Here is a 27,491-nt window from a genome sequence, read left to right as displayed (position 1 = left end):
TTTTTAAGAATTTTCTTAAATTCAAAAAAATTAATAAAATCTTAAACATAAAAAAATATATTCTTAGAAAATCCATATCAAACATGACCTAAGAGAAAAATATAAAAGAATTAGTTGTTCGAAAGACAAAACTACTTATTTAAGATTTCAAAAAGACGTTAACTCTCTCTCTCTCTCCTCTTGCATCTACTTTCTTCTGAGCTGTCTCTACTAGCCAAACTGGCTTCTTCATTGATTCCTCTATATCTCACCAAATTTCAAATAAAATTGTAAGTAGATAATAAAAGAGAAATTTTGAAGTATAAGATTTCCTTGGATCAATGGATACTCGCCAACGTAAAATGTAAGTATTTTTTCCCCTGGTTATCTCTGTTTCTATCTAATTGCATATCCTAGAAAACAAAAAATAAATAAAAACCGTTTGCTGAATTCAGTGAAGAAATGTGCAAGAGAAGATCACAGAAGAACAAGGCGGCCGGAGCGGCGGAGCGACTTTTCAACATCAAAGGAGCCAAATCGAGGCTCGACCCATTGAAATTCGCTCTTGCCTTCATCGCATTCGGAGCTTTCTTCACCCTGTTCTATTCCGCCACCGTCTACCACCCCCGCCACTTCTCTCATGTAGTTTCCCGGTTAGTACTTTTTTGTTTTTGGGAAAAAGAAAAAAATAAGTTTATTTGTTTCTCATTTATATACACTCCAAATCCATAAACGTGTCAGGTGGATTTGGGGCGGAGCGAATCCCAACTACAAATCCGATCTAGAACTAAATTGGAGCGAAATATCACATGTTCTTCAATCAATCCCAATTCGCGAAATCAAACGTATCGGTATCCTAAATTTCAACAAATCGGAGATTGGATTATTGAAACAACTCATACCCAATTCAGAACACATCCCTCTTCGATTGAATCACGCGAAAAACATCACATGGAACGACTTATACCCGGAATGGATCGACGAAGAACAAGAAGATCAAATCCCCAACTGCCCATCTCTTCCGAAAATACACATCCCCAACAAATCATTAGACTTAATAATAACAAAGCTTCCTTGCATTGCCGAGAAGAATTGGTCAAGAGACATCGCCCGATTACACCTCCAACTCGCAACCGCCGACATCTTAACCAAGAAGAAAACATCCCACGTTTTGTTTGTTACCAAATGTTTTCCCATTCCAAATCTCTTCACTTGCAAGGAATTAATCACTCACAAGGGAAACTCTTGGCTATATAAGCCGAAAATTGAAATCTTAAATGAGAAACTCCGACTTCCAATAGGCTCATGTGAGCTTTCTCAAAAGGATTATGCAGAGATTTCTATGGGTAATCGTCGAGAAGCATACGCGACGATATTGCATTCGGCAGATGTTTATGTGTGTGGAGCTATTGCAGCTGCGCAGAGTATTCGACAAGTGGGTTCCCAACGAGACCTTGTGATTCTCGTGGATGAGACGATTAGTGAGTATCATAAGAGTGGGTTAATGGCTGCGGGATGGAAAGTAAGAACGATAGAGAGGATACGAAATCCGAAAGCGGAAAAGGATGCGTATAATGAGTGGAATTATAGTAAATTTAGACTGTGGCAGTTGACTGATTATGATAAGATAATATTCATTGATGCGGATTTACTTATCTTGAGAAATATTGATTTTCTGTTTTCCATGCCGGAGATTTCTGCTACGGGGAATAATGGGACGTTGTTCAATTCCGGCGTGATGGTGATTGAGCCGTCGAACTGCACCTTTCGACTTTTGATGGATCACATTAACGAGATTGAATCGTATAATGGCGGCGATCAGGGTTACTTGAACGAGGTAGTCTATGTATTTCATCAATAACGACAGTAATTTACCGTCGTTATTGGTTATTTTCCGTCGCTAAAACACATTTGTGACAGCAAACTATAAAACTAGTTGATTTTTTGACGTCTTTAACAATAGGTATTCACTTGGTGGCATAGAATTCCGAAGCACATGAACTTTCTAAAGAATTTCTGGGTTGGAGATAGCAACGAAGTGAAAGAGAAGAAAACGAAGCTGTTTGGTGCAGATCCTCCGATTCTTTATGTTCTCCATTATCTGGGAATGAAGCCATGGCTATGTTACAAGGACTACGATTGCAACTGGAATTCGAAGATAATGCAGGAATTCGCGAGCGATGAGGCGCATTGGAAATGGTGGAAGGTTCACGACGCGATGCCGAGGCGGTTACAGGGGTTCTGTTTGTTGAGATCAAAACAGAAGGCACAGATGGAGTGGGATCGGCTTCAGGCGGAGAAGGAAAGTTATGAGGATGGACATTGGAAGAAGAGGAATGTGAAGGATCCCAGATCGGAAATTTGTATTGATAATTTGTGCGATTGGAAGGAGATGTTGAAACATTGGGGAGAGAACAATTGGACGGATAGTGACTTCTTTACGCCGTCTCCTCCGGTGATTACGATCAAATCCCTTGTTTCGGTTGAGTGATTTAGATCTATGTAAAAGTAGAGAGAAAGAGATTTGCATTTACAGAATCTGGTTTTTGGTTTGTGTAGCAACTTCATTGTCGAATGTTTAATAACTGCTTTCATTTTGCAGAGATGAAATCTAGCTATTTAGGCTACTTCTCACTTCTTTCTTTATTTTTTTATTATAATTTTTAATTAAGAAAGACTCAATTTCTATTTGAAGTTCGAACTTGGGAGTGAAGTTCGAATTTGGGAGTGTTTGGTGTGCGGAAGGTAAGAGAGTCATGAACAATAAGATATGAAAAAACAGAGACAAAGAGTGACTTTAATTATAAAGATAAAATGTTTATCGCAAATAAATTACAGGAAAATTGTAAACATCTCGTAAAATAATGATGTATTGGATTTTACAACATCAAAACTACAGATCTTCTTAGAAATCAAACTTGTAACAAATCAGTTTTCATATCCTCCATGACGAACAACAAATTTACCCAGAACGAAATAGCACAAAGTAAATGACAACACAATATACGTGATTCAGTTAATATTGACCTACGTCCACGGGAATGATAAATTTCACTAAATCAAAGAAATGTCAATAATAGAAACATACATTCCCTGCTCTCAATTGAAAGAAGTGATTACACTAGGAATGATTAGAATACTCCACAATCAACAACTCTTTCTCTAATCAACCAAAGAACAAGAAGGAAACTAGAAAACCCTAGAACTGTTCACTCTCTTTCAACCTTACTATGTTATGAAAAAAATACCCAAAAAATATTTATACTCTAACCCATTTTCATAACAGAAAATCCTGACCCGTTTGCCCAGAATTTAAAACCCTCCCGTAATGGCAATGAACACCTCACCCATTCCGAGCCATGAGAGAATGTTGCTATAAACATTCATCATCGTGACGCTCCTGCTAGAACCATATCTCATGCTTTCCTCTTGGAAAACTCTTTGTCATCATATTTGACCCGTTCTCATCTGTATCCACTTTCTCTAAGTACAACTCCTTCTTCTCGAGCACTTCACGGATCCAATGATACCTTCTTTGGATGTGTTTTGAACATGAATGGAAACTTGAATTCTTTCTCACATGTATAGCACTTTATGAGTCACTAAACACCACAAACTTGTCTTATGTTATACCCATCTCCTTCAATAATTCCTCCATCCATCTCACTTCCTTACAACATTCACTAATGACAATATATTCAACTTCTGTAGTAGAAAGTAACATATTTCTATAGACGAGACTTCCATGATACAACTCCTCCTCCAAAAATAAATAGATACCCTGAAGTTGATCTCATTGTGTCAATATCACCACTCATATCTGAATCAGAAAACCTTCAACATGTGGCTTTTCAGTACCATAACACAAAGCGTATTTGGAAGTCCCTCGAAGATATCTCATTATCCACTTAACCTCTTCCCAGTGTGTCTTACCAGGATTTGAAAGGAAACAAATAACTACTCCAACCGCATGGGCTATATTCGGTCTTGTACAGACCATTACATACATCAGACTATATATTGTTGAAGCATATGGAACACTGCACATTTCTTGTTTTCCCTCTTCATCCTTGGGAGACATTGTCTTGTTTATTTTCAAGTGTGTAGCCAATGGACAAACAATTGACTTTGCCTTGTCCATATAGAATCGTTTTAGAATCTTCTCAATATCTCTCTCTTGAGACAGCCATAGCCTTTTCTTCACCCGATCACAAATGACCCGCATTCCAAGAATTTGTCTTGCTTGACCCAAGTCTTTCATCTCAAAAGACTTAGCTAAATATTTTTTCAATTTGGCATTCTTGAGCTTGTCTTTCCCTACAATCAGCATGTCATGAACATATAAGAGAAGTATAATAAAATCATTAGAAGCAAACTTTTGCACAAAGACACAATGATCTGTAGATATCTTCATGTACCCATGGGTAGTCATGAACGACTCAAACTTAAGATACCACTGCCTTGGTACTTACTTCAAACTGTACAGGCTTTTGACAAGTTTGCACACTTTGCTTTCCTCACCTTTCTTATTGAAACCTTCAGGTTGCTCTATATAAACATCTTTATCCAAATTACCATGGAGAAATGAATTCTTGACATCAAGTTGTTCAACCTCAAGATCCATACAAGCAGCTAGACCTAACACCACCCAGATAGAATTCATCTTCACTATCGGTGAGAAAATCTCATAATAATCGATTCCATGCCTATGGAAAAAACCTTTAACAACCAGCCTAGCCTTGTATCTTGGCTTTCTATCATCACATTCTTGCTTGATCTTGTACACCCATTTATTTTGTAATACTTTTCTGTTCTTTGGTATTTCAACTAGTTCATATATGCTAATTTTCAGCAATGACTTCACCTCTTCATCCATGACAGCTAGCCATTCTTCCTTATGAGCATCCTCAAGAGCCTCCTTATAGCATATAGGTTCCCCACATTTAGTTAAAAGGACATACTCTATAGCAAGGTACTTAAAACATGATTTTTTCTCTCTAGTAGACCTCCCAAATACCTCTATTTGTTGATTCTGTTGATTTTCATCTTCTTGTTGAACTTCAAAATCAGCCTCAATATTATCACCAAGATCAGTTTCTATATCATTTCCATGGCCTACAACTTGAACTTGAGGAACATCATCATCACTATCTGAGTCTGAAGCTACATGTGGCCTTGTCTCCTCAACATTATGAGAGAACTCAAGACCAGAAAGATCACGTATGTATGCATCAAGCTTTTCACCATCTTCAAAATTCTCAAAAATCTGATCTTCAAGGAATACCACATCTAGGCTTCTCAAAACCTTCTTGTCAACTAGGTCATAACACTTGTATCCCCACTTTTCATCACCATAACCCAAAAATATGCATTGTCTAATTTTTGCATCTAGCTTAGACCTCTCGTCTTTTGGAATATGCACAAAAGCTCTACAACCAAAAACACGTAAATAATCATAATTAATATCTTTACCTGATTAAATGCTTTCTGCACACTTATTATTCAATGGCTTGGAGGGAGAATGGTTGATCACATACACTGTAGTGCTCATGGCTTCATCCCATAAATGTTTAGCCAACTTGGCATGGGAGAGAATACTCCTCATCCATTCCAACATGGTTCTGTTCATCCTCTCTGCCACTCCATTTTGTTGTGGAGTCTTGGACATAGTCTGTTCATGTTAAATACCCCGCTCTTTGCAATATCATTAAATGAGCCTATGTACTCTCCCCCATTATCTGACTGCACCCTCATCAACTTTCTTTCCGTCTCTCTTTCAACCAGCTTGTGAAATACCTCAAACCTTGATGAAACCTCATCCTTGGACTTTATAGCATAGGCCCAAACCTTCCTAGATGCATCGTCTATGAAGGTTATAAAATAGGAAGCACCACCTATGGATTTAATTTTCATAGGACCACAAACATCTGTATGGACTAGTTCAAGGACATTCTTTTTCAGTTCCACTTTCGACTTATTGAAGGAGACTCTATTCTGCTTACCCTTAAAGCAATGCTCACAATTTTCAAGTTGAGCATCCTTGAGATTCGACAACTCATTCCTCTTAATCAAAACATTTAACCCATTTTCACTAATGTGACCTAGTCTCTTGTGCCACAATTCAGAGGATGACCCCATCACGATAAAATATGCTGCATCATAGATAATTTTCAAATTTGTCTTGTATAAGAAACACCATTTCTTACCTCGTGCAATAACCAATGAACCCTTGTGTTAGGATCTAGGTCGCGGTTGGGGGACCGGGATCTGGGCCGGTTAGCGCGTCTCACTCAAAAGGTGGTGATTAATCCGGTTAAAGATTAACACCGGAGTTTCAATACTACACAAACTATCACAAACCCTTGAATCGAGTTCAAGCGCGGAAGTGGTTTGTTTCAGGTTGAAGCAGCACACACACAGGATAGGCAATACCGAATTTGGGTAGGATAGGTTTGGAGATTGCTAGGTCGGTTTTGTAACTCAGTAAGTCGGTTTAAGTAGTGTTGAATCGGTTATAACGGTATAAGTAGGTTAGTACAGATCGATTATAAAGTAAATCAGGCGGAAAGTAAATAACAAGACAAGTTTTTATGGATGTTCGGAGATAAAACTCCTACGTCACCCCTTCCTCTCGAAACCGCGAGAAGGATATTCACTAAGGAATACACAAACACAATCCGATCGAGACTTATTTCCTGCTCGATAACACCCGTACAATTTTAACCGAAATTGTAAATACACACTTGATCTTAGAGAGATGAAACACAGTTTTTGACTTAGGTTGTAGAAGATTCTCAGAACTTGTGACCCGCATTTATTCATCTTCAGCTCCTCCTTTTATAGGTGAAATGTGTCAACGGTCACATTTCATTTCCTTGAATTTGATTGGTTGAGCAGAGGTTCAGTGATTCAGACCTGGCGGTCAACTTTTCAGACTTGGCGGTCAACTTTTCAGACCTGGCGGTCTAGTCTTCTAGTGTGTAGGTCAAACCGACTAGGTTTGTCTTTTACTTAATATGACAACTGTCGGTTGGACAGTTGCCTGTACCTGGAAGATTGCCTTTCTGATTTATCCTGGAGTGGAAAGATCTTGTAGGATGATCTTCTGCAACTTGTAGACTGTCCTCAGACTTGTATGGATATGGCAATGTTCAGTCTGTTCCTTTGGTATCATTCTCAACAGATACCCGAAGTATCTTCTTATGCTGGTCGGTTATCTGTGTTAACCGGATGGCTTCTAGATGACCGACTATCTGGTGTTTCCGGCCTTCAGTTTTGACTGATCCTGTCTTTTTTTGTGCGGTCATGTTTCTGGTCGGTTTGATAACTTGACCGGTAGAGCTTCTTAATCCGGTTGAGTACTATGACCAGTCCGGTTCTTTGTTTATTCCTGCATAGGAGATTTGTTTGTGTTAAGTTCTATTAACCGGTCTAATTTTATCTTATCAATTTCTCCCTTTTTGATTATTTTATTTAAAATTATCAAAATCCTGTAAGATTGCAAATGTAGGCCGGTCTTGTGAGTTTTATTTGGCCGTTTTTTTTGGAAACTGACTTGGGAGGATTTTTCGAAAAATTTTGGAAAATTTTGAGAAAAATTTTGAAAAATTCTATCTTTTATCTTATCAATTTCTCCCTTTTTGATTATTTTATTTAAAATTATCAAAATCCTGTAAGATTGTAAATGTAGGCCGATTTCCAAAAATGACTTTATATATATATATATAAGTAAAGATAACCGCAAAAGGGCAAAATATTATATATGTAAAAGACCAAAGTAAACATAAGTGAAGGTTGAAAAGAGAGCCCCTATTAGTTCAATTTGGATGGCAGGAAGTCATCCATCAGTTCATCTGTTGGTTGTCCCTTAGCCGGTTGAGCCGGCCTTGAAGAAGAACCTCCTGCTCCCGTGGTGTCCGGGTGAGGAGAGAACGGTTGACCGACCGTGCTGACTGGAACCGCATTGAAAACTCGCTGTCTTGTAGATCGCGGCTCGAGATCCTCTTCGAAGTCATCCTCGGTTCGCAGAGCTGTGTTCGGTAGAGAGTCAACAACTGTCTCGGTGATTCTGCCTAGCATCTCGGCGACTTGAGCCTTTCTTGAAGGAACTTTCCTTTTTCGTGTTGCCGGAGCCGAAGAGGAGGGAGCCACCTTGGTCTTCTTGTGAGCTTTTTCGAAATTGTGATATGTGTCTTGCTGAGCTTTTAACCGGTTGGCCTCTTCGGCTTGTTTGGCCGCCACGGTTTTTGCGAGTTCCGGATTTTTGGCCATTGATATCCGTAATCGTTCGTTGAAGTTCGCATTAGACCGTGGTGCCTCCTTCTGAGCTCGGTTCTGCTCATCTAGCGCATCCTGAAGTTCCTTAGCCGCCTGAGCGTTTGCCTCCTCAACCGCTTTATCGGGAGCCAGCTTGACCTTTATCAGTTCATTCACCTGTTCGGTGACCGCCTTGAGGTCGGTTTCAAGTTTGGTGTTTCGTTCCTCAAGGATTGCATTCTTCTCTTCAACGCTTATGACCCTGTCGAGTGTTGTACCGGCTTCGGTGCTTGACCGCCCTAGGTCCTCATCGACCTTTGTAATCCGTTGTTCGGTCTTCTCTTGAAACCGTTCCAAGTCATCCACCAACTTCGAAGTTTTGTCCTCCAAGGCTATGGTACGGTTAAGATGAGCACCGTACCGATCATCGGCGTCACGGTAGTTGGTTTCGACCGACGTGATCCGCTCGTTTGACTTGCCAAGATTATCCCTTGTTGTCTCGGCCATCCGGAACGCTTGAACCACAACTGTCTTAGCTTTCTTCTTCCAGGGCTTAACCGCGTCGTTGACAAACTCTTCAATGAGAGACTTGACTCTGCCCTCTATGATGGCCGGTTCTGAATCTCGGACTTTATCAGATTCAAGATTGTCGGTGAGAGGAGGCTCTGTCCTATCGTCGGTTTCGTTGATAGCCTGATCCGCTAGAGGAGACTGATCGCCTGGGTTCTGACCGTCACCGGTCTCAAGAGTTGGAGAGTGCGTAGTATCTTGCTGTTTGCGCACCGCTTCAAGCCGCGCCACTTCGTCGATGAACTCCCCTTTCTTTACCGCAAGTAAGTCCAACACCAGGAGTTGTAGTTTAGACTTCGGTGTTCCCGCGACATACCTTTCTGTAAGTTTTCGAATATGTTCGGCTATCTTTTGTAGCCGAGCACGCGGTTCCACTATCGCGTGTCGGTCTAAGGTTTCGCTGGGATCCTTGGCTTTTGTTAGGTTGATGACGTCCTCCTCTATCTCCTTCAACCTTCTGAAACTTTGTCCATCGGTTAGTCCCAGTAGCATGTGTTTGTAGAATTTGTCACACCGGTACCGGAACCACTCACAATATACTTCGGATGCCTCGTGAGCCTGCAGATCAATTTCTTCCATGATTCTGCGTACTATAGTTTCGGCCATTTCCTGGTCGTTGTTATCGGGAACGTCTTCCTCCCCATGGCCGTCTGCACCGGTTTCTTCAAGTTCAAGACTGGCCGATTGTTCCTCTTCTATCTGTCCTTTTCTTTTACCGGACATATTTTCTTCGGTATTATCTGAAGCAGTTCGGTCTGAGATGGAGGCCGAATCGTCCTCATCCCGCGTTTAAGAGGGCGGGTCCGCGAATTCTATCGGTTGTTTGTCCTTCTTGCTTCCGGATCTTCCCTTTACCGGAGCAGGTTTCTTAGCAGCAGACTTCTTCCTTCGGCCACCTGTAGAGCCGGGGCCGGCTTTTTCTTCTCCAGGAATTAGCGGGATCTTATTATTTTGCTCGACGAGAGAAGAACACCAGGCCCGGTGTTGATGTTGTGGTGGAGCATGATCTTCCCGAGTGGGATGGCGTATCCCCATGACCGGGTGGAATCCGGTCTCACCATGTCCTTCAGGTTGTTGAAAATCTCCTTCGCCCAATTAACATTTATGCCGTTTAGTAAACTGACAAGCATCTCGATTTTTGCCTTGGTGAGGTTGTCGAAATTTCCCCCTCTCGCCTGAACCGACTTGGTGAAGATGTCACAAAGCGGTATGTATTCCGGTCGCAGTGTTGATTTCTTTCCGGAGACTTCTACAGGAACCGTGGTTGCCGAGAGAACCTGGAAAGCCGCCTCGAAGGTTTTTCGATCTAGATCCATCGAAGTGTTGCGTCCATCTGTTGGTAGGCGTAGGATTTCAGCAACCGACTCTTCGGTTATTTCGAACTGTTGACCGCCTACGGTTGCAGTTATTGTTCTGCCGGAAAGAGATGCGGTTTTAAAGAATTCTTCAACCGCTTCTTTGTATAGAACAAACGGACCACCTAGGAAGTATTCGAGACCGGCCTCGGAAATCCGGGATAGAACTTCCTTTGCCGGAGCCGAACCGTTTTGTCTGATTTCTTCAAAGTCTACCTGGATGATGTGTTTGAACAATGCGGAATCACGACCCATTGTTGATGATTGAATCGAGAGAGCAAGAGAAAAACCGCTTTGAGAGAGTTTGAGAGCTAGAGAGAGAAAGCCGTTTCGCGTAAGAATGAAATAAAGTGGCTAAGGACCCTTTTTATAGGTGCGGTTTGGAAGCCCAACCGTCGCAAACCATCCCATCACGTTTGGGCGGGAATTTTCCCTCCAAGTGAATTTGGCGGCAAACCAAGGGGCGGCAAACAAAAGGGCGGTAAACCAAAGCGGGAAACCAGAGGCGGGATATTTGAGCGGGAAATTTCCCTCCAAAATTTCGAGTGGTCTTTTGATTTCAGTTTTAATGAGGCGGTCCCTTTTCAAAGACGAATAGATGTGATATATTAACCGCGAAGATGCAATTTATGACTTTAACCGGATTTTTCAGTGATTTATTAATATCAACCGGTTAGTTAAATGGATCTCCTGAATTTTGCAACCTCTGACTCGGTTATAAGACTGAAATAGAATTTTATTGAAGAAGGAGTACAGGATATAAACCGATTCATGAATCGGTTTTAGGAATAGGAATACATAAGAAATAAAGATATAACTTATGTGATAACGACCCATGAAAGTTTTTCTTCCACTCCATCTATGTCAAGGATGTTTGAAGGAGATGCCGGTGTGCCCGGTCCAAATTCTGGACGGTACCTTAGAATGATCCGATTGATGTGAGGAGCATAACCGAGACCTTTCTTGGTCAGCACCATGGTTTTCAAGTTCTGGAAAATGACCGATGACCAATTGATGACCGTGTTGCTAACAATGTAGGTCATCATGTCAAATATTTTCTTGGAGTAACGCTGATTCGGAGATTGACAAATGATAGAGCGATTTACAATCTCATGAAGGAGTTGGATGTGGTGATCAAGGCGGGTTTGTAACCCGTGATTTTCCATCGGTACATCGGTTCCAGAGAAGAATATTGAGTGATCGGTTTCTGCACTTCCCACCCGGGTTGGGAAGTCGGAAAACCCTTCTGTGGGCAGGTTGAACATTTGGGCAAATTCGGCTTCATCCAGCCAGAAAGTGTGATCTCTTACTGTGGAAACAATGTAGTTTTCTCTTATGCAAGAACTTCTGAAGAAGGTCTTGACATCCTCAAGAAGTATGGGACCGGATTCTTCGAGAAAGGTGCGAAGACCGGTGTCAATGAGAGATTCAAACATGACCTCCTTGGTTTCTATATCCCAATGTTCCATACATGAATCGAAGTTGATGCTTAAGAAGTTTCCTAGAGTTCGGCTCGGCATGATTCAAACTTTGCTAAGAGAGAGAGAAAGTTCAAGAGATTTTTGTTTGAGATGTGTTAAGTTGATTAGAGGGTGGCTCTTTATATAGATCCGGTTTTGGAGGGAAAATATAAACATTGAAGATCAGTTTTGTCTTATTAGAGAAGAGAATATTTATGTTTCCAAAGTGTATTGGAAAGAGGTTACTTTTGACCGATTGCGGAGCTCGAGGTAGGGATTTAGTTCAAAGGTAACCAAGTTAGTTGGGTAGTAATTACTCATGTAGTTGGGAGTTACTACATTAATTAAGTGATACTTTTCATTAATGACAAATGCAACAACAAACTGAAAAGTAACCGATTGAAACCGAAGATAACATAGACTAAGCCGAAATAATCATAGGAGAGTTGAACAAGGATACAACCGGTGCGTACAGCAAAATGACCGGTTGTAGGAAGGTGTGACTTAATATCCGTTGGAGTTGGTGTGACCGTTGGAGTTGATGTGGCGATTCCTCCTCTTCCAAGCCTTTTCAAACCGCTCATAAAATGAGTCGGTGACTTCCTTGGTGAGTACATGGGCTTGGTTCAACCCTTTGCCTGGACAGGTTGGAACTCCAAGCTCCAGAAGCAGACAAATTAGTTGAGGTACGAGACCGACTCTTCGAACGCCAATCATCCAGATTAGGACGTCGAACAACACTCTTGACCAGTTGACCGGTGTGACAGTGGTTATCGCGGCCATGATGTTGAAAGCAGCGGTGCAATACGTGTTGGTCACATCCCTTCCCAGGATGCCTCGACCGATCACGTCGTTGAGAAGCTGGTATTCAGCTTTTAACAGTGACTTGGCACCGTGGTCATCAACTAGTTGACTTGACCGGGCAAAGGCTAAGGAGATCTCGGCTTTTAGTTCAGCCGGTACATTGAGGTCGGTCAGCCCTTGCTTTGGTAGGTCAAAGCATCTTGCAAAGTCATTTTCGGTAAAGTCGAATACAATCCCTCCCACTTTTGACTGAATATGTGTGTCAAAGTGAGGGGTTCCACGAAAAACCCTGGCGTTGTAAAAGAACTCCAGGACCGATTCAGAATAGATGACATGTTTGTCATCTAGAAAATGTTGGAGACCAGTATCTTCAAGTGACTTGATCATCTTGAAGACTTCATAATGCTCAGTGCTTTGAGCAGATTTGAAACCCACTTGAAGGATGTTTGGAAACTGAGATATTTTGTCTTAGTGAGAGGATGAGTTATAACTTGTGATTGTTTTGTTTAAGGTTTGTTCAACTTATATACTAGTGGAGAGAGAATCTTATTATCCAGGTATCACAGGTAATAATGTCTATTAACCATAGGATAAAGTGTTTTGCATGAAATAAGCATGTCTACAGCCTAGGATGTTGGTCATAGACCTGGACCATGAAACATATCAAATCTTCACGTCTTTTGAGGTGTAACCATTTTACTTTAAAAATGTAATATATCAGGACAGATAAGTTTAAACACATGTAATTATTCCACTTTTGTTCGAAGACCAAATAATCTAAGATAAACTATTTCCGAACCGGTAAGTTATCAGTTGTTCGTCCCGATGCAGTTATTTGGTGCATGCACTAAATAGCCGGTCGGTTTACTCTGACTAATAGACCAGGCGGTTCTTCCATAGATACCTTGGGAAATTTGAAATCCGACAGTTTAGGAGGAACTACAGGTTTTGTCTGTCCGAACCGATTTCCCTTTTTAAGCATCCTTAGGAATAATTTGATTAATATCGGTTAAGCCGAGTGTGAGTCTGAATTGAGAAAACTTAGCTTCCTGCAGGGGCTTTGTGAAGATATCGGCTACTTGTTGATATGTCGATACGTATTCTAGCCGGATATGCTTCAACATGACATGTTCCCGGATAAAGTGATGCCTTATGTCAATGTGCTTGGTTCTAGAGTGTAAAACCGGATTATAGGTGATTGCTATGGCACTTGTGTTGTCACAGAAGATTGAGGATTCTTCGGCTATGACACCGAAGTCTTTCAGTTGTTGTTGGATCCAAAGAAGTTGTGAACAACAGCTTCCGGCTACCAGGTATTCAGCTTCTACGGTTGATGTGGCAACTGATGTTTGTTTGTTGCTGTGCCATGAAACAAGCCGATCACCTAGGAATTGGCATGTTCCGCTGGTGCTTTTTCTATCAACCTTGCAACCTGCATAGTCTGCATCTGAGTAACTTGTTAGGTTAAAAGATGAGTCCTTTGGATACCACAAACCGACGTCAGATGTTCCCTCTAGGTATTTCAGGATTCGCTTTGCGGCTGTGTAGTGGGATTGTTTTGGGTTGGCCTGGAATCTTCCACACACACCGACTGCAAATAGAATATCCAGTCTACTTGGTGTCAAGTATAGAAGAGAACCGATGATGTCTTGGTAAGCGGTCAGGTCTACTGCTTGACCCTCATCATCTTTGTCCAACTTGACCGATGAGCTCATTGGAGTAGCAGCCGAGGAGCATGTATCCATCCCAAATTTCTTTAGAAGTTCCTTAGTGTACTTGGGTTGACTAATGAAGGTTCCTTCTTCGAGTTGCTTAACTTGAAGACCTAGGAAGAAACTTAATTCTCCCATCATACTCATTTCAAATTTGTTAGTCATCAGGGTTGAAAATTTATCACATAACTTAGGATCGGTTGAACCGAAGATGATATCATCTACATAGATTTGAACAAGTAGGATATGTTCCTTTTTCTCAAACTTAAATAACATTTTATCCACCGATCCGATGGTGAAGTCATGTTTTAACAAAAATGCGGTTAGTGTGTCATACCAGGCTCTAGGAGCTTGCTTTAGACCGTATAAAGCTTTGTTTAACCGGTATACATGGTTGGGTAGTTCAGCATTTTTGAAACCGGGTGGTTGTTCAATATATACCTTTTCACGTAGGTCACCATTCAAAAATGCACTTTTAACATCCATTTGGAAAACCTTAAAATTTTTGAAGGCAGCAAAAGCTAGAAAAATCCTAATAGCCTCAATCCTAGTTACAGGGGAAAATGATTCTTTAAAATCAATGCCTTCTTCCTGTTTGTATCCTTGTGCCACTAATCTGGCTTTGTTCCTCGTGACCAAACCGTCTTCATTGAGTTTATTTCTAGATACCCATCTTGTTCCTACGACCGGTTGATCTTTCGGTCTAGGGACTAGGTACCAGACTTTATTACTCTCGAACTGGTTTAACTCTTCTTGTATTCCCAAGATCCAATCCGGATCTGACAATGCTTCATCCATCTTTTCGGCTCAATTTGGGATATAAAGGCGGAATTGAAGTATTCCTCCAGAATTTGACGCCTAGTTCGAACAGGTTTTGAGGGGTCACCTATAATTAGCTCAGGAGGATGCTTAGTGTTCCTTTTGAGGTTCGGTTCAACGATGTCTACCAAATTACTGTTTACTTGATCAAGGCTAGACATATTGGTAGGCTGAGCAAGGATGTCAAACCGACCGATTTCCTCGGTTTGGACCAAAGTGTCAGCTTCCTATCGTGGGACAACTTGATCCGGCTGGGTTTCAACATTATCCATTTGGTCATGGACAAACCGCCTGAAAACCGGAATCTCATCTTCACTATCAGAATGGATATTGTTATTTTCCAGTCTGTTGTGTAGATCAAAGCATGATGCAATATTACTTTCAACCGATTCATCGAAAACAACATGAAGTGATTCCTCCACGGTTAAAGTTCTATTGTTATACACTCTATATGCTTTACTCACTGCTGAGTAACCTAACATGATCCCAGTATCGGTTTTTGCATCAAAAGCAGATAGATAGGTTTTACTATTTATGTGAATATAGCATTTACAACCGAAAATCTTAAGATACTTGAGGTTGGGAACTCTATCAAAATATACATCATAAGGTGTTTTGTTATGAAACCCAGCTCCGATACCAATTGTTAAGATCTAGGTCGCGGCTGGGGGACCGGGGTCTGGGCCGGTTAGCGCGTCTCACTCAAAGGGTGGTGATTAATCCGGTTAGAAATTAACACCGGGGTTTCAATACTACACAAACTGTCACAAACCCTTGAACCGAGTTCAAGCGCGGAAGTGGTTTGTTTCAGGTTGAAGTAGCACACACACAGGATAGACAGAACCGGATTTGGGTAGGATAGGTTTGGAGATTGCTGGGTCGGTTTTGTAACTTAGTAAGTCGGTTTAGGTAGTGTTGAATCGGTTATAGCGATATAAGTAGGTTAGTACAGATCGGTTATAAAGTAAATCAGGCGGAAAGTAAATAACAAGACAGGTTTTTATGGATGTTCGGAGATAAAACTCCTACGTCACCCCTTCCTCTCGAAACCGCGAGAAGGATATTCATTAAGGAATACACAAACACAATCCGATCGAGACTTATTTCCTGCTCGATAACACCCGTACAATTTTAACCGAAATTGTAAATACACACTTGATCTCTTGATCTTAGAGAGATGAAACACAGTTTTTGACTTAGGTTGTAGAAGATTCTCAGAACTCGTGACCCGCATTTATTTCTCTTCAGCTCCTCCTTTTATAGGTGAAATGTGCCAACGGTCACATTTCATTTTCTTGAATTTGATTGGTTGAGCAGAGCTTTAGTGATTCAGATCTGGCGGTCAACTTTTCAGACCTGGCGGTCTAGTCTTCCAGTGTGTAGGTCAAACCGGCCAGGTTTGTCTTTTACTTAATATGGCAGCTGTCGGTTGGACAGTTGCCTGTACCTGGAAGATTGCCTTTCTGATTTATCCTGGAGTGGAAAGATCTTATAGGACAATCTTCTGCAACCTGCAGACTGTCCTAAGACTTGTATGGATATGGCAATGTTCAGTCTGTTCCTTTGGTATCATTCTCAACAGATACCCGAAGTATCTTCTTATGCTGGTCGGTTATCTGTGTTAACCGGATGGCTTCTAGATGACCGACTATCTGGTGTTTCCGGCCTTCAGTTTTGACTGATCCTGTCTTTCTTTGTGCGGTCATGTTTCTGGTCGGTTTGATAACTCGACCGGTGGAGCTTCTTAATCCGGTTGAGTACTATGACCAATCCGGTTCTTTGTTTGTTCCTGCATAGGAGATTTGTTTGTGTTAAGTTTATTAACCGGTCTAATTTTATCTTATCACCTTGCTTAGCTTCCATTCTCTACCACTAAAAAAATTATGGTAGTCTCCATCATCGAGCTTACCTACTGAAATCAAATTCATTCTCAAATCAAGAATATGTCTTACTGTTGGGTCAAATTATTTTGACTATGTGTTGAAATAGTTTGACTATTGGAATTTTGATGATGAATGGATTATATATGCGTCTAACTATTTTTGATGCTGGTGTATCGAAATCAGATTTTATAAGACTTGGTTCTAATGAGGCTCATTAGACCGATTTGGTATTAAATGCATGGTATTAGACGTGCAGTATAACTCGTGGAGTTAGACGTGCAGTCTAATGGATTCGTAATTAAACGTGCAGTCTAACTCGTGGAGTTAGACGTGCAGTCTAATAGATTCGTAATTAGACGTGCAGTCTAATGGATCAGTAATTAGACGTGCAGTCTAACTCGTGGAGTTAGACGTGCAGTCTAATGGATCCGTAATTAGACGTGCAGTCTAACTCGTGGAGTTAGACGTGCAGTCTAATGGATCCATAATTAGACGTGCATTCTAATGGATCAATAATTAGATATGCAGTCTAACTCGTGGAGTTAGACGTGCAGTCTAATGAATCTGTAATTAGACGTGCAATCTAACTCGTGGAATTAGACATGCAGTCTAATGAATTGTGAAAATTAGACTTGTAGTCTAACTCCTTCAGACTAGTCTGAAGTAGAACGGTAATTAGACGTGTAGTCTAATGGAAAGAGAAAGTTAGAAGTGCAGTCTAACTCCTTCAGATTAGTCTGAAGTGATTGTAATTAGACGTAAATCTAATCCCATTAGACCAGGTGGTCTAATGGATTCTGTTATTAGACGGGGACACTTGATTTCATTAGACGAGGTCGTCTAATTGAAATACGTCTAATTCCATGCTTAAGCAGATTACTTGAAGCTAGCACCCGCCTACCCACGTGCTATAGCTGTACGCTACTCCTACTCCACTTTCTAGTGAAGATCAGTATGACAGCCAGATGCAACCAATTAACGAATGACACGTAAGCGAATATCCTTCCCACCACTTGTTTTGCAGGTATATCTCTAAAGAATATTCGGCGCACTACCTGTTGTGTACGACCACAATCCTTGTATTCAGAGTCAGCTGTGTACTATGGAGGCGTTCCAATGGAAGAGTGCCACGTATCATTATGAAGATTCGACCGTTGGTACCTGTTCATATTTAAAGATTCTTAAGGACAACAGAAGAACAAGTCAGAACTTAGAGCGAACAAGCCTAAATCAAGAGAGGGAAATTAATCTTTTGAACTTTGAAATCGTTAGTTGCTTTCCTGAGTATACTGTGTGTTAATCAAGAAAGAGTTAGAATCAAAAATATCCTTTAGCTGAGTGATATTCTTCATCTTGTAAGTTGAACAGAGTGTGTTCTGTTCAACAGTGAGCTAAGTGTGTGCAAACTGTATTTGATTCAAATCATATCATAGTGAATCCTTCCGGTGGTTGGAAGAAGGGGTGACGTATGAGAGTTTGCTCCGAACATCCATAAACAAACTACTGTGTCTTTTCATTTCTGTCATCCTCTCATTTTTCATGTTATGCTTCAAACCTAAGTAAACATTTCCGCACTTGATTCTGTTTCAAGTATTTACAAGGGTTTGCGTAGAATAAAATGTGAATTAAATCCCCAACAAGATTTCTTTCAAATAGTTTTTCATAAGCCTTCATCAATCGCCAGACCCCCGTCTCTATTGGTGTCGTCGATCCTATCAATTGGTATTAGAGCTCTGTTTCTATTCTCAAGCCTTTCTTGAAAAATGACAACCATAACCAAAGATGCCAGTGCAACCTCCATTCCAACTTTCTCTCGAGAAAACTACATCTTATGGAAGAAGAGAGTCCATGCTCATCTATCTTCTCTTAATGACGATATGTGGAGTGTCATCACAGAGGGTCCTATCAAGATCGATAAGGAGAAAGTCGACTGGACTAGTGAAGAAAAGAGGCAAAACAACCTCAACAACATGGCTCTTGATGTTATGTACAGATCTCTCGATGACAGCATGTTCAACTACATTATCGAATGCGATACTACTAAAGAGGTCTGGGACAGACTCACCCAACTGTGTGAGGGCAACGAGCAAACCAAGGAAAACAAGATTATGGTTGCCACTCAACAGTTTGACAGTTTCAAGATGCGTCCTGGTGAAACAATGAGCGAGTTCGACACCAGATTCAGCAAGATTGTCTCCTCCTTATCCATCCTAGGCAAGACCTATAGCAACAGGGAGCTTGCTATTAAGGTCATGCGTGCTCTTCCAAGGGAATGGGACATAAAGACGATGGCTATGAGGGAATCCAAAGATCTCAACAAGATCTCTCTCTTCGATCTGTTTGCTGCTCTCAAGGCCTATGAGTTCGAGCTGAACTGTAGGATTGAAGAAGATCAATCCACATCCATTATCATTGCCAAAGCCCCAATGACTGCTGAAGAGCCACCTGTAGCTACTGATGTGAAGATGACGGCACAACAACTGAGCAACGACGCCATGTCTCTCTTCGTGAATAAGTTTGGCAACTTCATGAAGAAGAGCAGCCCTAACTCAAGCTCTTCAAATTCCAATGATAATTAGAAATCAAAGGCTAATGTTAAGTGTTATAACTGTGGTATTGCAGGGCATTACCAATCGGAGTGCAGGAAACCCAAGCGTGATATAAGAAGGATGATGACAAGGAGTTGAAGGCTCTTATGACAGGAGATGGAAAGAACAAACGAAGCATCTATGACTCTTACATTTCATCCAATGATAATGATGACGAAGAAGTGACTTGCTTCATGGCAAGAGAAGAGGAAGAACAAACTCAGGAAACTGAGGTATTTGTCTTCTCTTCTGAAAGATTTTCAAGGGAACAACTGGTAGCTGCACTAAATGACATGGTCATTGAGTACAGAAAGCTAGCAGAATCCCTAAATGAATCTAAATCTTCAACTGATGTATCTCAACCAGTTTTACCTCAAAGTCTTGAATCAAATGTTTTTGAAAAGAAAGTTACTGAGATCTCATCTGAGAATGAGATGCTCAAAGAACAGATTCAAACTATTTCAGTTGAAAACAAGAGGTTAAACTATGTTGTCAGTGCAGGGACAAGATCTGGAGAAGCTGTCAAATATCAAATCAGCATGTTAAGACCTGATGGATCTAGATCCGGTTTAGGATTTGATGGCAATGACCCTAACCTATCCTACAAAAAGTCAAACTCATCAAATGACAAGTTTAAGCCAATAAGTTTTGTTAAAGGTGGTATGACTAACAGTGAATCTGATCCCATTCGTGAAGAAATAGTTTTTAAGAATGAAATTATTTATGTTCCGCCGACTGTTAGCTGGATGAAGATTAAATTAGAAGCAGTTAGCAAGTCTGGCAATCAAAAACCTGGCTCAAAGTCAAGGAGTTTTAAAAGAAAGTCTTCTTCAAAAACTAAGGGATTAGTGGCTAGCAGAAAGTCGTCTGCTAAGTCAAAATTATACACATTAATCATAACGCAAAATGGGAAATCCATTAGAATATGTCAAATATGGATTCCTAAGGGACTAATTGATCGAGGACCCAATTGAATATGGGTACCAAGTTTGTAAATAGTTTGTTATGTAGGTGATGCAGGAGGATTGCAGAAGGAAGCATGGAGAATACTCTGTTGAGTATACAGTTTAGAAGATCAACAATGGCTGCTGCCATTTCAGAAGAATAAATATTTTTCTATGTTTTTGTATTAAAATATTTTTGGTCCGAAGGATCTCAAAACATTTGGTTATTCATTTTTGTAATTGTACAAAATGAGAGGAAAAATTACTTTGAAAGGAAAGATACTCTCAAGACGAATGACCTTAATCGGTCTATTAGACAAGGGTGTATAAAAGAATTGGTATGTACTTAGACGTATCTTTGCTCACAATCTATACATCTAGGTCTATATGTTGTGGTTTAAAAACCCACGCGGTTAGACGTACACGTCTAATAGACGTTATACGTTCTCACGTCTTGAGCAAGAGGATTGTTGGGTCAAATTATTTTGACAAAGTGTTAAAATAATTTAACCACTGAGATTTTTATGATGAAATAACTTGTGAGTCTTGATACAGGTGTATTGAGACAATATGTTATAAGACTTGGATCTAATGAGGGTCATTAGACCGATTTTGGCTCTCATTGCATAAAATTAGACGTATAGTCTAACTCATCGGAGTTAGACGTGTAGTCTAATAGACGTGTAATTAGACGGACAGTCTAATAGATACACAGAATTAGACAAAAGTCTATTGCATAGAATTAGACGTACAGTCTAACTCTTAGGAGTTAGACGTGTAGTCTAATGAATGCACGAAATTAGACGTAAGTCTAAAAGAATTAGACGTATAGTCTAACTCATCGGAGTTAGACTGTAGTCTAATAGATGTAAAGAATTAGACGTAAGTCTAATGAATACACGGAATTAGACGTAAGTCTAATATTCTTATAATTAGACGGGTAATCTAATTGATATTCGGAATTAGACGTACAGTCTAACTCATCGGAGTTAGATGTGTAGTCTAATATATCTGTAATTATACGGGTAGTCTAATTTATGCTGAATTAGACGTGCAGTCTAACTTAATGAAGTTAGACGTGCAGTCTAATAGAATATGAAAGTTAGACGTGCGTCAAACTTCTTCAGACAAGTCTGAGGTAGAACCGTAATTAGACGTGCAGTCTAACTCAGTGGAGTTAGACGTGCAGTCTAATGGTTATTGATTATTAGACGTGTAGTCTAATTAGTAAAAAGTTAGACGTGCGTCTAACTCCTTCAGACAAGTTTGAGGTAGAACCGGAATTAGACGTGCAGTGTAACTCAGTGAAGTTAGACGTGCAGTCTAATGGTTATTGTAATTAGACGTGTAGTCTAATTCTATTAGACAAGGCGGTCTAATAGCGTTTTTCTATTAGAAGGAGATGAATTATTTCATTAGACTGATTTTCACAATCCGTCTAACTGAAATACGTCTAATGCTTAGTTTAAGTAGTACGCTTGAATCTAGCATTTCTCCTACCCACGTGCTATAGCTGTACCATACTCCTGCTCCACTTTCTAGTTAAGATTAGTACAAAAGCTATATGCATCCAATCAAGGAATGCCACGTAAGAGAATTTTCCTCAAATTACTTGTTTTGCAGGTACATCCCTGATGGAATATTCGGCGCACTACCAGTGATGTACGGCCACGATCCTTGTGCTCAGAACCTGCTGTGTACAATGGAGACTTTCCAATGGAAGAGTGCCACGTATCATTTTTTAAGATTCGACCGTTAGCTCCTGCTCAGTATTTAACAAATATCAAGGACAACGGACAATCTTCCTTAACAAGCACAACTGCTAGCCTTACGAATTCTGCCGAACGAATAAGCAATCTGATTTTGTAGAGAGAGAAACTACTCAATCATCTTGCTTACTGAACTGTGAAGCTTCTTTCTGATTGTACTGTGTGTGAATCGAGAGAGAGAGAGTTAGAATCAAAACACCTTTAGCTGAGTGATATTCTTCATCTTGTAATTAAACTGAAAGTGTTCTGTTCAATAGTGAGCTAAGTGTGTGTGTAAACTGTATTTGATTCTAATCATATTATAGTGAATCCTTCCGGTGGTTGGAAGAAGGGGTGACGTAGGAGAGTTTCTCCGAACATCTATAAACAAACTGCTGTGTTGTTCTTTTCTGTCATCTTTTCATATTTCATCTTGTGCTTCAAACCCAAGTAAATAATTCCGCCTTGAATTCGTTTCAAGTGTTTACACGGGTTTGCGTAGAATAGAAAGCGAATCAAATCCCTAACCAGATTTCTTTCAAACCGTTTTTCATAAGCCTTCATCCTTAGCCAGACCCCAGTCTCTATCGATAAAGCCGATCCTATCAATTGGTATCAGAGCCTTGTTTCTGTTCTCAAGCATCAAGAACCTAAAGCATGTCGTGCATCAATGAAATTCCTCTTCTGTCAAAGGACAACTACGATTGTTGGATGATAAGGATGCAATCTCACTTGGCTGTTATTGACTATGATATGTGGAGTGTTATCACCGATGGCCCTATAAAGATTTCAAAGCCAAGAAGTGAGTGGACGACTGAAGAAAAGGTGACCAACAACCTGGATAATGTTGCTAAGAATATTCTGTTCCAGTCACTCAACATGAATATGTTCTGTGAGATCAAGTCCTGTTGTACTACAAAAGAGATATGGGATAAGCTCAACCAGATTTACGGTGCAAATTCTCAAGCAAAGAAGAACCAGAAAGCATTCATTTGCAGTCAGAACAAGTCTAAATGGGCTGACAGCGATACAGAGGAGTCTCCTGCTGAAAAAGAGAATGAAGCTGTAACTTGTCTGATAGCAGATGACCAATCTAAGGTAAATGATATCTCTACTCCAGAATTTACAAACGAGGAGCTAACTAATGCACTCAATGAAATGGCTATTGAGTACAAGAAGTTAGCTGACTCTTTTTATGAAATAAAAGTTAAATATGAATCAACTGTTCTTTCTCCAAACCAAGAATCTGAACCGAACGTTTTTGATGAAAACATAGCAGAGATCTCATCTGAGAATGAGATGCTCAAAGAACAGATTCAAACTCTTTCATCTGAAAATAAGAGATTAAACTATATTGTCAGTGCATGGACAAGATCATGAGATGTTGTCAAATATCATATCAGCATGTTGAAACCTGCTCGATCTAGATCCAGATTGGGATATGACAGCAATGACCCTAATCTGTCCTGCAAAAAGTCAAATCATCCAACTGACAAGTTTAATCCTATAAAATTTGTCAAAAGAGATATGACTAACAGTGAATCTGATCCTATTCATGAAGAAGTTGCTTTCAAAAATGAAATAGTTTATGTTCCACCGACTGTTAGCTGGCTCAAGAATAAGCTAGAAAAAGCTAATAAGTCTGGTAATCTAAAACCTGACTCTAAGTCAAAGATTTTTAAAAGAAAATCTTTTTCAAAAGTTAAAGGATCAGTGGCTAGCAGAAAGTCGTCAGCTAAGTCAAAAACATACGCATTAATCACGGCACAAAATGGAAAATCTATCAGAATAACTCAAATATGGATTCCTAAGGGACTGATTGACCGAGGACCCAATTAAAGATAGGTACCAAAAGATTGTAAATAGTTATTTATGTAGGTACAAATAAATGAAGGACTAGAGGAATCTGTATGGTATCTTGATAGCGGATGTTCCAGGCATATGACAGGAAACAAACGGCTTCTCACTGATATATCAGATTGCTCTGGACCTAAAATCACATTTGGCGACAACAAGAAGGGTAAGACCATGGGTAAGGGTAAGATTATCCATGGCAACTTAACTATTAATGACGTGCTGCTGGTTGACAATCTGTGTTATAATTTAATCAGCATTAGTCAATTATGTGATAATGGTTTGTCAGTAGACTTTCAGACTCATGCATTTTTAGTTAAAGACCAAGATGGAAACATTTTATTGACTGGAAGTAGAATAGGAAATTCATATAAAATGAACTGGCAAAAAGAAACTTCTAACCCCATGTGCATGATTGCCAAGAATGACCAGAAATGGTTATGGCATAAACGTTTGAACCATTTGAATTTTAAAACCATCAACAACATTTGTTCAAATAATTTAGTTATTGGTTTACCCAAACTTCAGTTTTCAAAGGACAAGATATGCATTGCTTGCTAGTTAGGCAAACAGGGCAGATCATCGTTCAAAAGCAAAGGGAAATCACAATATAGCCGCATCTTAGAACTTTTACATATGGATGTTTTTGGTCTAATTCCTATAAAGAGTATAGGAGGAATGAGATTTGCCTTAATTGTTATCGATGACTTTTCTTGTTTTACATGGGTTGCATTCTTACCATCAAAAGATAAAACTGCTGAAAATTTGATTAGGATATTTAAAGGGATTCAGAACCAGAAATCTTTAAATATCACATACATAAGAAGTGATCAGGGAACTGAATTCACTAACAGATACCTATCATCTTATCTCGAGGAGACTGGAATTAGGCACGAGTTGTTAAGTGCCAGAACTCCACAGCAAAACGGCATTGCTGAGAGAAGAGTGAGAACTCTGAAGGAAGCAGCGAGGTCTATGCTTGCTGAATCAGATGTACCTCAGAGGTTCTGGGTGGAAACCATTAGTACTGCTTGCTATACACAAAATCGGTCAATAATTAACAAACGTTTTAATAAAACTCCCTATGAACTGTATTATGGGAGAATTCCCACAGTTTATTACTTTAAGATATTTGGGTGTAAATGTTTTATCCATAACAATGGAAATGTTTATATGACCGCTTTTGATGCTAAAGAAGATGAGGGATTCATGTTGGGATACTCATCAGTAAGCAAGGCTTACAGAGTATACAACAAAAGAACACAGACTGTTGAAGAATCCCTTCATGTAGTGTTTGATGAGCCTGTTGAGAGCAAATCCAATGAACCCATTGATCTTGCTGACAGACTGCAAGCGGCTAGTCTTGAGTCTGTAAGTGAAGAAGAAGAAACCTTGGACAAACGGATGGCTCTATCTGATCCTGTGGCTGATCCGGTTGAAGCTCAACCAGATGAGCAAACTCCTGTTCAACAAGAAGTTGAGAGTTTGGATGTCGCGGTGTCACCGGTTCAGATGACCAATCCTCTTAGTTCCAACTTCAGATGGAATAGAAATCATCCACCATAACTGATAATCGGAAATCCTTTTTCTCTTTGAAGGATAAGACGTCAACTGATGGATGAAATGGCTAATTCTGCATTTATTTCTCAAATTGAACCGAAGAAAATTGGTGAAGCTATAGTTGATCCAGATTGGATCAATGCCATGCAAGAGGAGTTAAACCAATTTGATAGAAATAAAGTGTGGTATCTTACTCCTAGACCAACTGACAAGTCAGTCATAGGAACAAGATGGGTATTTAGAAACAAGCTTAGTGAAGATGGCTTAGTCATTAGAAACAAAGCTTGTTTAGTTGCTCAAGGATATAGACAAGAGGAAGGTATTGATTTTGATGAGTCCTTTGCACCGGTTGCAAGACTAGAGGCAATCAGAATCTTCTTAGCATATGCATCATTTAAGAACTTTAAAGTCTTTCAAATTGATGTGAAAAGTGCATTCCTAAATGGAAAATTAAGTGAAGAAGTATATGTTGAACAACCCCCTGGTTTTGTAGATCACGTTTTGCCAAATCATGTTTATAGGCTTAACAAAGTATTGTATGGTCTGAAACAAACTCCTAGAGCTTGGTATGATACTTTAACAAATTTCTTGTTTGATCATGATTTTGTGGTTGGAACAGTGGATAAAACCCTATTTAGATTCACTAAAGATTCTCACATTCTACTTGTTCAGATATATGTTGATGACATTATTTTTGGCTCAACTAACCCCAAATTGTGTGAGAAATTTGCCAAGCTGATGCAGGACAGGTTTGAAATGAGCATGATGGGAGAACTTACTTTCTTCCTTGGGCTTCAAATCCGTCAGCTAGAAAACGGAACTCTCATTAACCAGGCCAAATACACCAAAGAATTATTAAAGAAGTTTGGTTTGGAGAACTGTTCTACAGCAGCTACTCCAATGAGTTCTTCAGTTAAATTAGATAAAGATGAAGGTGATCAAAGTATCGATGTAACATCATATAGAGGACTCATCGGTTCTTTGCTGTATGTAACTACTAGCAGGCCATACATTCAATTTGCTGTTGGTGTTTGTGGCAGATTTTAGGCTGATCCTAAACTTTCTCATTTCACTGCTGCTAAACGTATTCTTAAATACTTAAAGGGAACTCAAAATATGGGACTGTGGTATCCGAAGGATTCCAATTTCAATTTAATTAGTTTCTCAGATGCAGATTATGCAGGGTGAAAAATTGATAGAAAAAGCACAAGTGGAACTTGCCAGTTCCTTAGAGATCGTCTAATCACATGGTTCAACAAGAAGCAGACGTCGGTCGCCACGTCTACAGCAAAAGCAGAGTATCTTGCAACTGGTAGTTGTTGCTCTCAAGTTTTGTGGATTCAACAACAGCTCAGAGACTATGGGATTGAGGCTGATGAATCTCCAATTTTCTACGACAACACAAGTGCTATTGCAATCTCCTACAACCTGGTTCTGCATTCTCGGACAAAGCACATTGAAATCAGGCATCATTTCATCCGATTACACGTCAATCAGAAGCAAATTTGTCTTGAGCATGTTCCTACAGATCAACAAGTTGCAGACATTTTCACAAAACCCCTACCGGAAGCTAAGTTTTCTCATTTTAAAAACATGCTAGGTCTTGTTGATCTTGATTGACGTAATTACGTGCATAAATTAAGGGGGAACTTTTAGTTCAAAATGCAACTGAACAGATATGAAAGACGGAGGTCTTAATTTGTCCTAAGGATTCAGAGTTTTGAGAATCACAGCTACTTAGACGAACGTCTACCTTAGCAGTTTCATTTTCATATGAAATCATTGTCTTGGTTATTTTAACCTACATGGTTAGACGGATGCGTCTAATAGACGGACACGTCAAATAGACGTTAGACGTTTTTACGTCATGAGCAAAAGGATGCTCACGTCTAGGGATGGCAACGGGTACCCTACCCGGGTAGTGAAGTACCCATCCCCGAACCCGATTTTCATTTTAAT

At 39.9% G+C, this 27,491-nt stretch overlaps 1 protein-coding gene across 1 annotated transcript; it reads left to right on the top strand.

The window, feature by feature from the left end:
* The first annotated feature begins 441 nt into the window (after positions 1 to 441).
* On the top strand, positions 442 to 2,667 carry LOC124930213 (UDP-glucuronate:xylan alpha-glucuronosyltransferase 1). The gene is made up of 3 exons (XM_047470572.1): positions 442 to 578; positions 673 to 1,816; positions 1,943 to 2,667. Exons 1-3 carry the CDS (start codon positions 442 to 444, stop codon positions 2,468 to 2,470), a joined length of 1,809 nt encoding a protein of 602 aa, XP_047326528.1. The 3' UTR covers positions 2,471 to 2,667.
* The last annotated feature ends 24,824 nt before the right edge of the window (positions 2,668 to 27,491 follow it).

This window comes from Impatiens glandulifera, chromosome 3, assembly GCF_907164915.1.
Source record: "Impatiens glandulifera chromosome 3, dImpGla2.1, whole genome shotgun sequence".
In the NCBI taxonomy this organism is placed as follows: Eukaryota; Viridiplantae; Streptophyta; class Magnoliopsida; order Ericales; family Balsaminaceae; genus Impatiens; species Impatiens glandulifera.
The sequence above is the reverse complement of the archived record's forward strand: the minus strand, read 5'-3'. Positions and strand labels throughout refer to the sequence as shown.

Coding starts and splice junctions, on each gene's coding strand:
- LOC124930213 (XM_047470572.1), top strand. CDS start 442: ATGTGCAAGAGAAGATCACAGAAGAACAAGGCGGCCGGAGCGGCGGAG. Junction 579..672: donor TTCGGAGCTTTCTTCACCCT/GTTCTATTCCGC, acceptor GAAAAAAATAAG/TTTATTTGTTTCTCATTTAT. Junction 1,817..1,942: donor ATCAGGGTTACTTGAACGAG/GTAGTCTATGTA, acceptor CTTTAACAATAG/GTATTCACTTGGTGGCATAG.